Source organism: Mchenga conophoros, linkage group LG8 (genome assembly GCF_057382185.1).
Source record: "Mchenga conophoros isolate Kocher_MC1m ecotype Shallow Benthic linkage group LG8, M_conophoros_male_GT1.1, whole genome shotgun sequence".
Lineage (NCBI taxonomy): Eukaryota > Metazoa > Chordata > Actinopteri > Cichliformes > Cichlidae > Mchenga > Mchenga conophoros.
This window is the reverse complement of record NC_140533.1, coordinates 14,542,515-14,556,057: the sequence shown is the minus strand read 5'-3', so window position 1 is coordinate 14,556,057 and position 13,543 is coordinate 14,542,515. Positions and strand designations below refer to the sequence as shown.

At 38.0% G+C, this 13,543-nt stretch overlaps 2 protein-coding genes across 2 annotated transcripts; one reads left to right on the top strand and one right to left on the bottom strand.

Annotated features, from left to right (window-relative positions):
- Positions 1 to 6,384: 6,384 nt before the first annotated feature.
- On the top strand, positions 6,385 to 8,943 carry LOC146568400 (uncharacterized). The gene is made up of 3 exons (XM_085284434.1): positions 6,385 to 6,739; positions 6,928 to 6,990; positions 7,342 to 8,943. Exons 1-3 carry the CDS (start codon positions 6,638 to 6,640, stop codon positions 8,452 to 8,454), a joined length of 1,278 nt encoding a protein of 425 aa, XP_085140560.1. The 5' UTR covers positions 6,385 to 6,637; the 3' UTR covers positions 8,455 to 8,943.
- Positions 8,944 to 10,697: 1,754 nt separating this feature from the next.
- LOC146568399 (uncharacterized) lies at positions 10,698 to 13,096 on the bottom strand. Its single transcript, XM_085284435.1, has 6 exons — positions 12,835 to 13,096; positions 12,563 to 12,623; positions 11,848 to 11,983; positions 11,549 to 11,625; positions 11,010 to 11,302; positions 10,698 to 10,729 (listed from the first exon to the last, which is right to left on the bottom strand). Exons 1-5 carry the CDS (start codon positions 12,940 to 12,942, stop codon positions 11,043 to 11,045), a joined length of 642 nt encoding a protein of 213 aa, XP_085140561.1. The 5' UTR covers positions 12,943 to 13,096; the 3' UTR covers positions 10,698 to 10,729; positions 11,010 to 11,042.
- Between the last annotated feature and the right edge of the window lie 447 nt (positions 13,097 to 13,543).

The following is a 13,543-nucleotide window of genomic DNA, read 5'->3' as shown; positions in this document are numbered from 1 at the left end:
ATAAAAACATATTTGTTAACTTTAAGAATAAAGAGAGAAACTATCTGTATTTCTTAATTGCAAATGGCACCAAATTGTATTTAAACTGAGCCACACTTATGGAGCTCCACAGTTCTTTTTCTGGTGTTTTGGTTGACATCTCTTGATTTTCCCATGTCACAGAAACAGGCTCTGTGTTTTGCCTTATATGCATCCACAGCTGTGCCACCAATTTACTCACATGGACTCTACTAACCTATCAGAAGCTTCTTCAGCTCAGAATGGAATCGTCTGCAGTTTTCTTATTAATTAACAATAAATTTAGTGTACATGTACTCCTACATTTGATGAAAGTGATAAAAATAGCTCTGTCTCTTTATTCTGACATTTAACTAATTCAAAATATATTTCAATATTTATCTAAAACAAAAATTTACTCTAAATTGATGTTGTACAGTAAAAATGTTTTATGTTTTCTCCCTAAAGTGTAAATATCTGGTTACAAATGTGAATATCCTGCTGTGTACTGAAATTCTTCTTGTTTTGCATAGAAATATACTGAACAACATACAAAGCATAATATATAAAATAACATTTACCTGAGTTTTTTCTTTGAAAGAAGCCTCTAATGTCCATTCTTATGTTTCAGTACATAACTGAAACCGATTTAGTCGGGGAGGGTAAGAACTGAAAATATGAAATAAACACACGTAAGCTAAGACTCTAAAAAAAATAGCATTTGTTCGGCTTTTCATTTCGCCATTTGTTGATTCACTTGAAGAGCAAGTAACGTAATATTGGTCAAGTGATCAGTTTGATATCAATCTTTCGTGATGCACCGTCATATTTACATTATTTGTACGGTACGAATGATTTGCTTTGGTACCTGCTCAAACTTAAGCTCTCCTTAGTATGGCTGGCTCCGTTTCTCCAACAGCGCACTCACGGGCAGCAGCTGCCCCGCCCTCTCGCTCAGTCGCTTAGTGCCTGAGCTCGGATCATACCAATATCAGGGGGGGATTCACGCACAGTCGTAAATTCCCACAGTGTGCACTATGTGCTTCGAATATTGTGTGTACTTTTTGTTTTATACAGTTGTCAGCCAGGCATCTAACTATGAAAAAATTACACTCCAAAATACCCCGGGCTTCTGACAAAACAACCCGGGCTTAAGCCCCGTAAGCCACCCCCCCGCTCCGCCCCTGACTGAAACGCTCTCACACACACTACTGAAACGCTCTCACACACACAACTGAAACGCTCTCACACACACTACTGAAACACTCTCACACACACTACTGAAACGCTCTCACACACACTACTGAAATTTTAGCTCTCACGCACACTACTGAAACGCTCTCACACACACTACTGAAATTTTAGCTCTCACGCACACTACTGAAACACTCTCACACACACAACTGAAACGCTCTCACACACACTACTGAAACGCTCTCACACACACAACTGAAACGCTCTCACACACACTACTGAAACGCTCTCACACACACCACTGAAACCAGAGGCATTTCTGCTGAACAGGAAGTTGTTTCCTGACAAGGAAACTGATGGAAAAAGTGGTATATTTCAAAACACTACAAGGATTTCTACTCAGCAACCTGCTAGTACAGCAGTCCCCAACCTTTTTTGCGCCACGTAAACAATATAAAAAATAAAAAAAACGATAAATACCATGAAAACCATAAATAGAAATGTGTTCGAATTTTTGTGGAGGAATAAAACCCATTACATAGAAAGATCTCAGCTTGTGAAGGGATACAATAAAGGTGGTATCAAAACTCCAGAATTGGAATTTATGGTTGGCACCCTTAGAATTAAATGGTTAAAATCTTGTCTGTCACAGCCAGACTCTACTTAGCTCCACATCCCATGATTCTTGTTTAATAAAATAGTATACAGGATTAGACTTTATTTTGAAATGTGATTTTGCGGCAAATAAAATCCCCATAAAGATATCAAACTTTCCAAAACAGACGTTGCATTTTTGGGAAAATGAGATTTACCCACAACTTCTCCCCATAATTCAACCTTATGGAATAATAGGGTAATAACACTTAATCAAAAATCAATTTTCAAGAGTGACTGGTTTGAACAAAAATATTATATTCATAACAGATTTGTTGGATGATAACGGTGTCATTCTAAGTTACACAGACTTTTCAGAAAAATATTGTCTAAACTGTTCTCAAAGAGAATATAACACATTTTGTGAACTGGTCCCACTGCCTCTGCTTCATTTGATTAAAATTTTTATGATATACAATAATTTCTCATCAGTGCTCCCAAATTTATTGCTAGGGCAATGTCAGCTGTTTGATAAAAATGCAATAAGAAATTTGTTAGTAGTTTCTTCAAAGACAAAATATTTCATAGTTACAACAGAATGGTTACATGGCATGGTTCTAGTTTAGTTATTTCATATACACTGGATAAAGCATACTAAAAATTTATGAAATAGCCTATTCTACCTAAAGTTAAAGAAACACACTTTAAACAAAACTAATACTGTGGCAGAATTTCTAAAAAAAGAGATTTGGCTTTGAGGTGGATCAGTGTTCTTTTTGTACTGATGAAAATGAAACCCTAGAACATCTTTTTTTTTCCTATGCCCTATCACACAATGTATTTGGTGCAACTTAAAAAATTGGATTTCCCTAAATATTAATGATGTGCCACTGTTTGAATTACATCATAATTTTTTTTATATGGATCATCTAGCATTGGATGTCTCAGACATTATTAACATCATCATACTTGTTGAGTATTGCAGCATCGACAGCGATCAACTCGAAGGAAAATGACGACGGAGGAAAAAATGTCCTTAATATTTTTGGGAACTTTATTCCTCATCAACATGCGCAAAACTTTTCTCATGGGTGCCATTTTCGTTGTGGTATACTTTTTTTTTTTCTTAGGGGCGTGCTCTTACAATGAAACAGTGCCTCCTTGTGGTGGCAACTAAAATACTGTCTCTGTTAAACCACAGTAACCATAATGCAGTTAAACACTGTACAACATGAGTACACACAATGAATATCTTAACAATACTTTTGAGTAAATATCATATCCATTGTGCTAAATGGAGGAACGCTAAGCCTTCTCTCCCTGGTTTTATTGATGATTTTAAGATATTTTTCTTTGCTAAAAAAAAGACAAAAAGCACATATGCCAAAAAAATAACCAGGATAATGCACGTCTCCCGCTATTCTAAATTTTGACTTATGCTGAGGCTAATATATTGTTAAGTAATGCAGCTGTCTCACTAAGGTCCAGAATCGATTTGTTCCACGATTCGATTCAATTCAATTCGATTTGATTATGGGGAATTTTGACAGTCAGAAATATTATAATTCAGATCAGTACATTTACATATTTTTGTATTTAAAAAAAGGAAGCTGACACACGCAAGACTTTATCAAAGGTGTGAGCATCACAGCAGATGCCTTTGTGTCAAAGTAGCTGAAGATAAAACACATAAAAACATGAAGGTGGTTTTCCTGGCCTGGGATTTTATAAAAAATATTCTGCAGTACATCAAAAACGAAAGAAAACCATTAACATATGAACGTTACCTCTGACGTTACAGCGGTTTTATTAGAGACACGGCTAACGTTTTGCATTTTGCATAATTTTAAAAAGTTTAAATTTATTCAGTATTGAACGGCAGAAATTAGGTTTTCTTTTCGGAAGTATGTAAAATGAAAAAAAAAAAAGAAAAACAGCGGCCGACTGCGCTGTAAACAACAGTAGACTTGTGCATAACAAGCAAGCGAATAATACAGAAAACAGATTTTTAGACGGGAAACTGTTCTTGAAGTACAGAGAGAGAGAAAGAGAGAGAGAGGGCTGTGCATGACGTGCGATTTTATCGTGGTGGAAGCAAAACAGTTAGGGAATTCATGACGATTTTTATGTGAAGCGCAGTTTGGATCTTCTTTTGCTGCTGGTTCAGTCAATATTGTTTGGAGAGAGATAAAACTAACAGCTTTAGAATCGGCGCAAAAACGGGGTGAAAACAAAGCGCGGACCTGCCGACAGATCAGAGTCAGCGAGCTGTCGGCTTTCAGCCCCGACCGTGTCCGTGCTGTCGGGTGAGAAAGGCGACATCTCACTGATTCTGATCCGCGGGTCCGCGCTGTGTGTTTACGTCTTTGTGCAGAAGCCATGTACCTGCTCTCATTTACTGTCTTAGCTGTTTGGTGGTTGTTGAAATTTTGTGAGGTTTCACCAGAGATTCTGGCATTTCGGGTAAAATAAATTTATATTAAAAAATCGATTCAGGATTTTAATGAATCGATTTCACGTTATCCAAGCCAGAATCGATTTTAATCAATAAATCGATTATAAAAACCCAGCCCTAACTAACAGGTTGCTGAGTAGACATCTGTGTAGTGGTTTGTTTGAAATCTAACACTTTTTCCTTCAGTTTCCTTGTCAAGAATTAACTTCCTGTTTAACTGAAATGCCTTCCTGTTTAACTGAAATGCCTTCCTGTTCAACTGAAACGCCTTCCTGTTCGACTGAAACACCTTCCTGTTTAACTGAAATGCCTTCCTGTTCAACTGAAATGCCTTCCTGTTCAACTGAAACGGCTTCCTGTTCGACTGAAACACCTTCCTGTTCAACTGAAACACCTTCCTGTTTAACTGAAATGCCTTCCTGTTCAACTGAAATGCCTTGGTTTTTCAGTAGTGTGTGTGAGAGCGTTTCAGTTGTGTGTGTGAGAGCTAAAATTTCAGTTGTGTGTGTGAGAGCGTTTCAGTTGTGTGTGTGAGAGCGTTTCAGTTGTGTGTGTGAGAGCGTTTCAGTTGTGTGTGTGAGAGCTAAAATTTCAGTAGTGTGTGTGAGAGCGTTTCAGTAGTGTGTGTGAGAGCTAAAATTTCAGTAGTGTGTGTGAGAGCGTTTCAGTTGTGTGTGTGAGAGCGTTTCAGTTGTGTGTGTGAGAGCGTTTCAGTTGTGTGTGTGTGAGAGCGTTTCAGTTGTGTGTGTGAGAGCGTTTCAGTTGTGTGTGTGAGAGCTAAAATTTCAGTAGTGTGTGTGAGAGCGTTTCAGTAGTGTGTGTGAGAGCTAAAATTTCAGTTGTGTGTGTGAGAGCGTTTCAGTTGTGTGTGTGAGAGCTAAAATTTCAGTTGTGTGTGTGAGAGCGTTTCAGTAGTGTGTGTGAGAGCTAAAATTTCAGTTGTGTGTGTGAGAGCGTTTCAGTAGTGTGTGTGAGAGCGTTTCAGTAATAATGTCCCTTACGGCACCTCATACTCCCCCCTCTTCCCAGCGCAAAGCACAAGGCTCACGTGCAGAGTGAAGCGGAAAAAAGTGCGAGAGAGAGGGTGAGAGAAAGAAAAGAAAAAACCCACGGCTTGCGATAAGGAGCCAGCTCGCGTTGTTCACTTCAAAGATCCGGGTCTAAGAGCCGTTTTGTTCTTGACCAACAGATCACTACCACCATCCCTAGAAACCTACACAACTCACACCCGGTACTAGGTGTGGGGAACTCTTTAATCACTGCTACTTTGGCATCAATGGGCCGGACATGTCCACGTCCCACCGCCCTGCCCAAGTACGTCACCGTAGCTTTGGCAAACTCACACTTGGCTAAGTTGAGAATTAGAGTCGCCTGAGCCAAACGGTGGAATACCTGGCGTAGAGTTTCCAAATGATCTTGCCATGTTTCAGCATAAATTACTAGATCATCTAGGTAGGCACTGCAGTTGGACAGGCCACGGAGGACTTTATTTACCAGCCTCTGGAAGGTGGCTGGAGCGTTATACATTCCAAACGCCATGACTGTGTACTGCAAAAAATCATCAGGTGTTACAAAGGCAGAGATGTTAGAGGCACGTTCAGTTAAAGGAACCTGCTAGTAACCTTTAAGAAGATCTAATTTAGTGACATACTGAGCAGTCCCAATACTATGGGGCGCCTTTTGTAAACTGAAACATGCCGAAATTAACAGCAACATTTTTCCACATTTAGCTCTAAATCTTACAAAAACATGTTTTTTCGAGTCATTTTTTACAACATTTAGTAAAATATTTGTAACTTTTCATATTTAAAACAGGATTTTAAATGTTAAATCTAAATGCTAAATGTTAAATCTAAATGTTAAATGTTAAATCTAAATGCTAAATGTTAAATGTAAATATTATATTTAAATGTAAATGTTAAATGTTAAATGTAAATATTATATTTAAATGTAAATGTTAAATGTTAAATGTAAATATTATATATAAATCTAAATGTTAAATGTTAAATCTAAATGTTATATATAAATCTAAATGTTAAATGTTAAATCTAAATGTTAAATGTTAAATCTAAATGTTAAATATTAAATCTAAATGTTATATATAAATCTAAATGTTAAATGTTAAATCTAAATGTTATATATAAATCTAAATGTTAAATGTTAAATCTAAATGTTATATATAAATCTAAATGTTAAATGTTAAATCTAAATGTTACGGGAAACTAAATATTTAGCTAATATGCAAATTTATTGTACGGGTCAACGGAAATACCAAAATAAAAGCTTCAAGAAAACCTCCCGCGCTAAAGTGTGCCGGTCGCGGTCAGGAACGGTGTTTGCGCTCCTCTTACGGTCACTTTTGACTGCCATGAGCTGCTTCGACTATTCCCTACCAGCATGTCCAGCGATTTAGCTGAAAACATTGGAAGAGCCGTTTTGTCGGCCATCCAACGATTCAGCGGTAATGCACCCTCGACCTCACAAACGCCGCAGCACTTGGTAAGTTTATTGTATAGCATTTTGGACGGGTTGATAGCAGTGTTAGCAAAACTAGCAAAGCTAAATTACTTAGCTAGTCCTCAATTATTTCATTTGGTAGGCAGCAGACAGAGATCGAACATCATACAACTCTATTTATTTATTTGGTAGGTAGGTAACAGTCGTTCTTGATGTAAATGTTTCCTTAGGAATCCAGCAATGCACCTGGACCAAGTAGACCTGCCGTCTCCACTGGGATACCATACTGCTCGGTAGGCCTTCTTACACATATCATTTAGCTGACTAATTTTTGTTTTTTCTTTGGTGTAATATGTCACCTTAAATTAAATCCTGTCAAAGTAATGATTCTGATTCTACATACATTTCATCTTCTTAGGGGTCCATTACTAGCAGTGTCACATCACCACCAACAACATTCACAAGTTTTACGTCATATTTTATTACTGTTTTTGCTGTGAAGTGTCTTTTGATTGCTCACTTTCATATTTTAAAACTATTGATAAAATATTACTCTAGCTAATCTGTCACAGTACAATTGCCTCAAATTACCCATCTTTTGTTATAGAATTGTGCTCATTGAGATTTTCTGTGCCGTGTTCTAGGATGGTTACCAAGGAAGGCTTCAGATTTCCAAAGAGGAATTGGAAAATGTTCTTTCCCTGAAAACATCTTTTACTGAAGCTGCATCTATCCTTTCCATCTCCAGGCCCACTCTGTATAAGTTACTGCAAGACTATAATATCTCAGAGTCAAAATTCAATGTAATCAGTGACCATGAGTTAGATCAGATAGTGTCCCAGATAAAAACTGAACATCCAAATGTTGGAGAAGTGATGCTGATGGGTCATCTGCGTTCCAAAAACATAGTGGTTCAAAGATGGCGCGTAAGAAAGTCACTGCGGAGGGTGGACTCGGCTGGTGTTCTATCCAGGAGAAGAACTGCAGTTGCTCGGCGAGTATATTCTGTGCCTCATCCAAATTTCATATGGCACATAGATGGAAATCACAAACTGATTCGTTGGAAGTTTGTTGTTCATGGTGCAATAGATGGATACAGCAGGATGTTGATGTTTCTTCAGTGCTCCAGCAATAATCGAGCTGAGACTGTGAAAGCCCTCTTTACTGCAGCTGTTGGACAATTTGGCAGACCCCTGCATATCAGGACTGATCACGGAGGAGAGAATGCTCAGATTTGGGAGGACATGCGAGCAAGCAGGGGTGAAAGCTCTGTCTTAATGGGAAGTTCTGTGCACAACCAGAGGATTGAGCGTTTCAACCGAGACTTAAACAACAACTGTAGCCGCATTTATGCACCTATATTTTATGAATTGGAATCACTTGGTATCCTAGACTTAGAAAATGCAACAGACCTATTTTGCCTTCATTATGTGTTTCTACCACGAATCAACCGCACTTTGAAGGAATTCAAAGCTGGATATAACAATCACTCTGTTTCCACTGAAGGTAATAGAACTCCCATCCAGCTTTTTGCCTGCGGAACTCATGTGTCTCATCGTCACAACCCAGAACTTTCTACAGCAGAGGTCTCCATACCCTCCTTGTCAAACTCTGAAAGTAGGTTTGTCCCATTAAATGACAGCGATTTACAAGAGCTATATACAAGCATTCACCCTTTTGAAGAAGACAACAATAATGGTAAAACATTGTTTCAACGAACACAGCAGTATATTTTTAACAAACTTGTAAATGTGTGACCTCAACCACAGGATACCAGTGATGTTCTAAAGAGTGATGACACTTAATATTCTTAAATGCTGTACAGTAAATGCATTTTTTGTACTACTGCAGAAGCCCCTCCCCTCTAGCAGTGATGCCTCCTGCCACATAAGGACTCAGAGTTAATGACTGACAGTGACTCATAGGCTATTCAGAAGGCTACAACCACTTTTAGTTTATGGGTAAAACCAGTTATTCAGATTGAAGTAAAGATCAAATTCACACTGTAATACAGTATAACAGTGAAAATTATCAACACGGAACAGTCAGTCTTTAAATCAATTCACAAGATTATCTACAGTATTGTTTTAATCATTGTAAAGTTGCAATAGTCTTAATAAATGTTGCTGTTAGATGTCTAAGTAATCCTGGCTTGTTCTACAAAGCATGTTTAGTATACTCTGTGCATAAACTGTTTTGAAGTGTCCTTGTTTAAAAAAGAAAAGCTTAATAAAATTATTGTATTACACCAGTGACTTTATTGATTTGTCGTTGAAAATACAGAGTTAGCATTTTTATAAATCTATTGAAGCTTTGAAAATTATTACATTTCAACATTAAATGCAGTCAGAATTTATTTCAACTATCTTGTATGAAGCAAAGTTACTTGAAACTACAATTAATGAACAGGATTAGAGTTAACAAACCCACCATTTTAATTTCACTTTTTTGGAACATGTTTAGATGGTGCTGAATAAAGCTCCATTCATGAGTGCTACTAAGAAGCAGTAATGAAAAGCATCATCATCAGCCATTGTTGTTTCATTCACAAAAAGCTGAAGCTCATTTGCACATGTGTGTGCAATCGGGAGATGTTTGCTTTCATCGTGAATGAATGTTATTTTAGGAGCTGGTTGAAAACCTATGGCTGGAACCTTGCTGCTCCCGGTGGCAAAAGCCAAGATGTGACCAGGCCTCAAAGCCTTCACAAATGCCTCTTCATCCTTGGTAAGAGTCCTTTCTCCAAGTGAGTCTCTCAGCTCTTCATCTAAAAACAAAGAAAAACCACCGTTAACCTGGGGACACTAAAATAGTTAAAGCTTGAGCTAACAACTAAATGATGGCTAATGTTTTTATAAAAAATACAGAGGTTCTGTCTTTGCCTTGCTTGTCAGTTGTAAGCTATCATACATCTTTATTCCTGTTTTGTGTGTGCGCATGTGACATAAAAAGACAAAGTTTTACTTTAGTGTCCCGAATTGTTTCATGGCCAGACTACATTATGTGAATTTCTGCTTAATTTCGACACACTGGAGAAATTCCCGAAATTTGACCACCATCAGCTCCTCTCTAACTCTTCTGTTGCTCCCAAGGACAGAATAGCTTGGCCTGAGAACCCCAGCAATTAAACTGGCTGTCAGATCTTTGTCCTCCCCAGATAGGTCAAGCAGAACACGCAAACTGGGGTTCTCTCTCAGGAGTGATAAAATCTAGACAGAAAAGTTTAAATAATGGTTAAATTCCAGTTTTAAATATAAAAAGTAGCTCACTCTAAATGATTATAAAATAATGACCAATTGATACAGAAAAAATATAAATCTCACTCCATAGTAGGACAAGCCATCAGTTAGTTGATCGAAACAGCTTTGCCGTTGCAGAACTGCAAGGTATAGAGCTGCATTTTTCACAAACAGATCTTTATTGGCCATGGTGACTGTGAGTGGAAGACCTTCAACTTGATATCGCCATGAGTCGCAGCAGCTGACTGCTTCCTCCAAATCATGTTGAGTTGTTGCATTTACAACCTAAATATTTAAGAAAAACACTTTAAATGTTTGTTTTTTACCAGTGTACACAAATACTGCAGATGGTTCATTTTAATTGGACTCGAAACGTTTTTGTTTTGGTTTATTTGGCTGTATTTCACCAATTTTTTTTTTTTTAACAAAAAGGAAACAAATTGAAAATATAATACATGGAATTGCCTCTAATAACCAAAAGTGTATTTATTATATATTATAAAAGAAGACCAGAAGACTTGTGAATATAGGAAATATTACAATATTCTTGTTATAATATTGCAATTCACCTTTTTCAGATTCTCTCTTAACTCAGGGTCACCTATATCATCCGGTGTTAGGTGTACTTGAAGAATGTCTCCTGACACAATGTAGTCTACTACATGTGGAGAGAGAAAGGCAGGTGCTTCTCCACCTTGCACTATTATCGTGGACAACATCCTGCCAATGGTTCGATATACTCGATATACTCCATTTTGCAAGTTAAATTTCAGTGTGCATCCATTTGGTGTAGCTGAAAAATAACACACAAAAAAGTATATTCTGTACAGACCCCAAACTGATATCTTGAGATTGACAGACAAAAATGTATTACTTTTTTTTTTTTTTACTGTTTCAGACACACAGAACATAACAGATTTATTATCTGTAGTCATTTATTAACTTGTTAATGTTCTGTCAAACAATGTTCAGATCAGGTGGTTGTTGCGTTTGTAACATTATAAAAACGAGTGTCGTCAACAAGCCTTTAGGCCTTGAGTAAGTAAGTTAGTTTGACTGTGAAATCCTATTACCTTCAAAAGCACCACTGTCCTGAAAGATGGCCTTCACCAGTAAACGGAAAAACTCCCGCCTTGGCCCCCCAAGGTCAGCAGCATCTTCCTCTGTATCATGTTCATCGCTTGCAAATGTGACATAAAGCATCTCACAGCTTTCTGCAAACTTGGGTCTCTTGAACTGACGCAAAGCAGTCGACCACACATTGGCTCGACTGATATGGAGTTGTCTTGTTCCTGGTGTAATGACTTTCTCACTATGAGCTCTAAGAAGACCTTCAATTTCTTCTTTGCTGAGCTTCTTAAAAGACCTATATAAAAAAGGGACAATGACAAACAGATCTTGGGGAAAAATGGAAATTTGCTGTACATTTGACTCAAGTGCACAGAGTTACAACATATAATTATGTTGTGATAGTCCATATTAAATTAGTCAGAAATGAGCAATTACCTTTGTAATTGTGTAACTGCAAAAAAATGATGCAAGTAAAGATGCAAATAAAATATTCAATTATCAAAGGTTACTTTCAAATCTTACCTTGAAATATGAACTTCACTCTGTCTATCAGACTCTTCTAGGAGGCTACGCTGAATTGCCTCTTCAAGAGCGTCATCTTCCTCCAGAAAAATAGGGCTAAGTAGATAAGAGATATTAGAAATCATAAAACATGTCAGCCTTGAAGAATTTCTCACACTACATCATTAAAAAAAAAAAAAAAAATTAAATGTAAATCCTAAAGTTGCAGTCATTCAGCAAAAAAAACCCCAAACATGCAAATTGGAAACTTGCATCAAAACAATATCCTAAACAACATCTAAAATGAAGGATTTCTTTAACCCCTAGACAACAGCTTACACAAATTCTGCCACATTATATGGAAACATCTGCTGTCCCTCTGCCTGTCCCTCATTTTCACTCTCTTGAATGCAGCTCTCTGTTTTCTGATGCTTGGCCTCACTTTCACCTGGTGTTGTAGACAACGCATGATGCACTGAACAAAGGAAAGAAGGTCAGCATGACTTGCTTCATAATGTTAACAGAGCCTTTATATATCCTTATATTAGTTTAAGTGAAAGTTGGGCACATATTCCTCCTTGGCTGTAATCACCTGTGATAATTTGTAAACATTAAAATGGTAAATGGCCTGTATTTGTATAGCGCTTTTACTAGTCCCCCTAAGGACCCCAAAGCGCTTTACACACCCAGTCATCCACCCAGTCACACACTGGTGAAGGCAAGCTACAGTTGTAGCCACAGCTGCCCTGGGGCAGACTGACAGAGGCGAGGCTGCCATATCGCGCCATCGGCCCTTCTGGCCAACACCAGTAGGCGGTAGGTGAATGTCTTGCCCAAGGACACAACGACCGAGACTGTCCGAGCCGGGGCTCGAACCGGCAACCTTCCGATTACAAGGCAAACTCCCAACTCTTGAGCCACGATCGCCCCAATCGGACAAATTAACGATGCTCTCATCAAACAAACCCCCCAGGAATTATTACGCACTGCAGTAACAAAATCTAACTGGTCATCGAGCTTAGAACCTCACTAGGTTTTCATTCACGTCACATACCTCGTCTTCTCCGGCAGACTTTACTTTCAAAGTCACTGTCAGACAGCTCTTCTGGTTCCTCCTGAGGGAAAAGAAAGCATGTTCTACATAAAATCAAATACAGTTGCACCAAATCACTGGTAACACAGAGGCACATGGCTGCACTAAAAACTGTTTACACCTGCTGAAACTGCAATATTAATTACCGTAATACAATTAATAAAATTATGTTAAGGGAACAGACTCACTTTTTAGACAATAAATATTTCTGCACTGCAATATAAAATGTTTACCTGTGCAGGTTTTTGTATCCCTGCCATTATATAGAGGCAGGTGGTGGAACAAATTGAGCCAACTTCTTGGCCACCCCAAAGAAAACTGCTAGAAACATTTGGTTTCATTAGTCGTTTACATCCTCTAATTGTACTCAAATACTCAAAAGGGAATGTCTGGCCAGTTGACAGTGCAAATGTTCTTCTGAAGATTGCTGCTATTTCTTCTCTAAGTTGTGCTTCAGACCAGTCAGATGTAAAGGAGATCTTCCCAATAAGGCCATCTTGTGCTAGTTTTGCTCGTGAATCCCCTCTCGGTATGAGAAACGTTGATGCTGAAGACAAGGGCAAGCACACAACATCTTTTGTATAGTGTTTGCAGGTCTTGTTTTTTCTCACAAAATGTGAGCGCGTAGCATGAGCTTGAGGAACTGATGGAAGAGGAACCTGAAATGAATTCAAACACAGATACAGATAGACACCTATGCATTACAATACATCCGTAAGGTTTCTGTTATCTGTTCATTAAAAACAAACAAACAAACTGTAGACTCAGACCATCTTACTATTGTCTACCCATTACACAGAAAACTGAACCTTTTGTATCTTGTAGATTAGCATTGATTGTTGGTCAAGTTGGTGATTCAGTTCCCAGGTGCTCTAATCTAGAGCTCCCAATGAGTTTATCCGACTATGACTGTGTGCGAATGTTGGACAGAAAAAGTGCTTG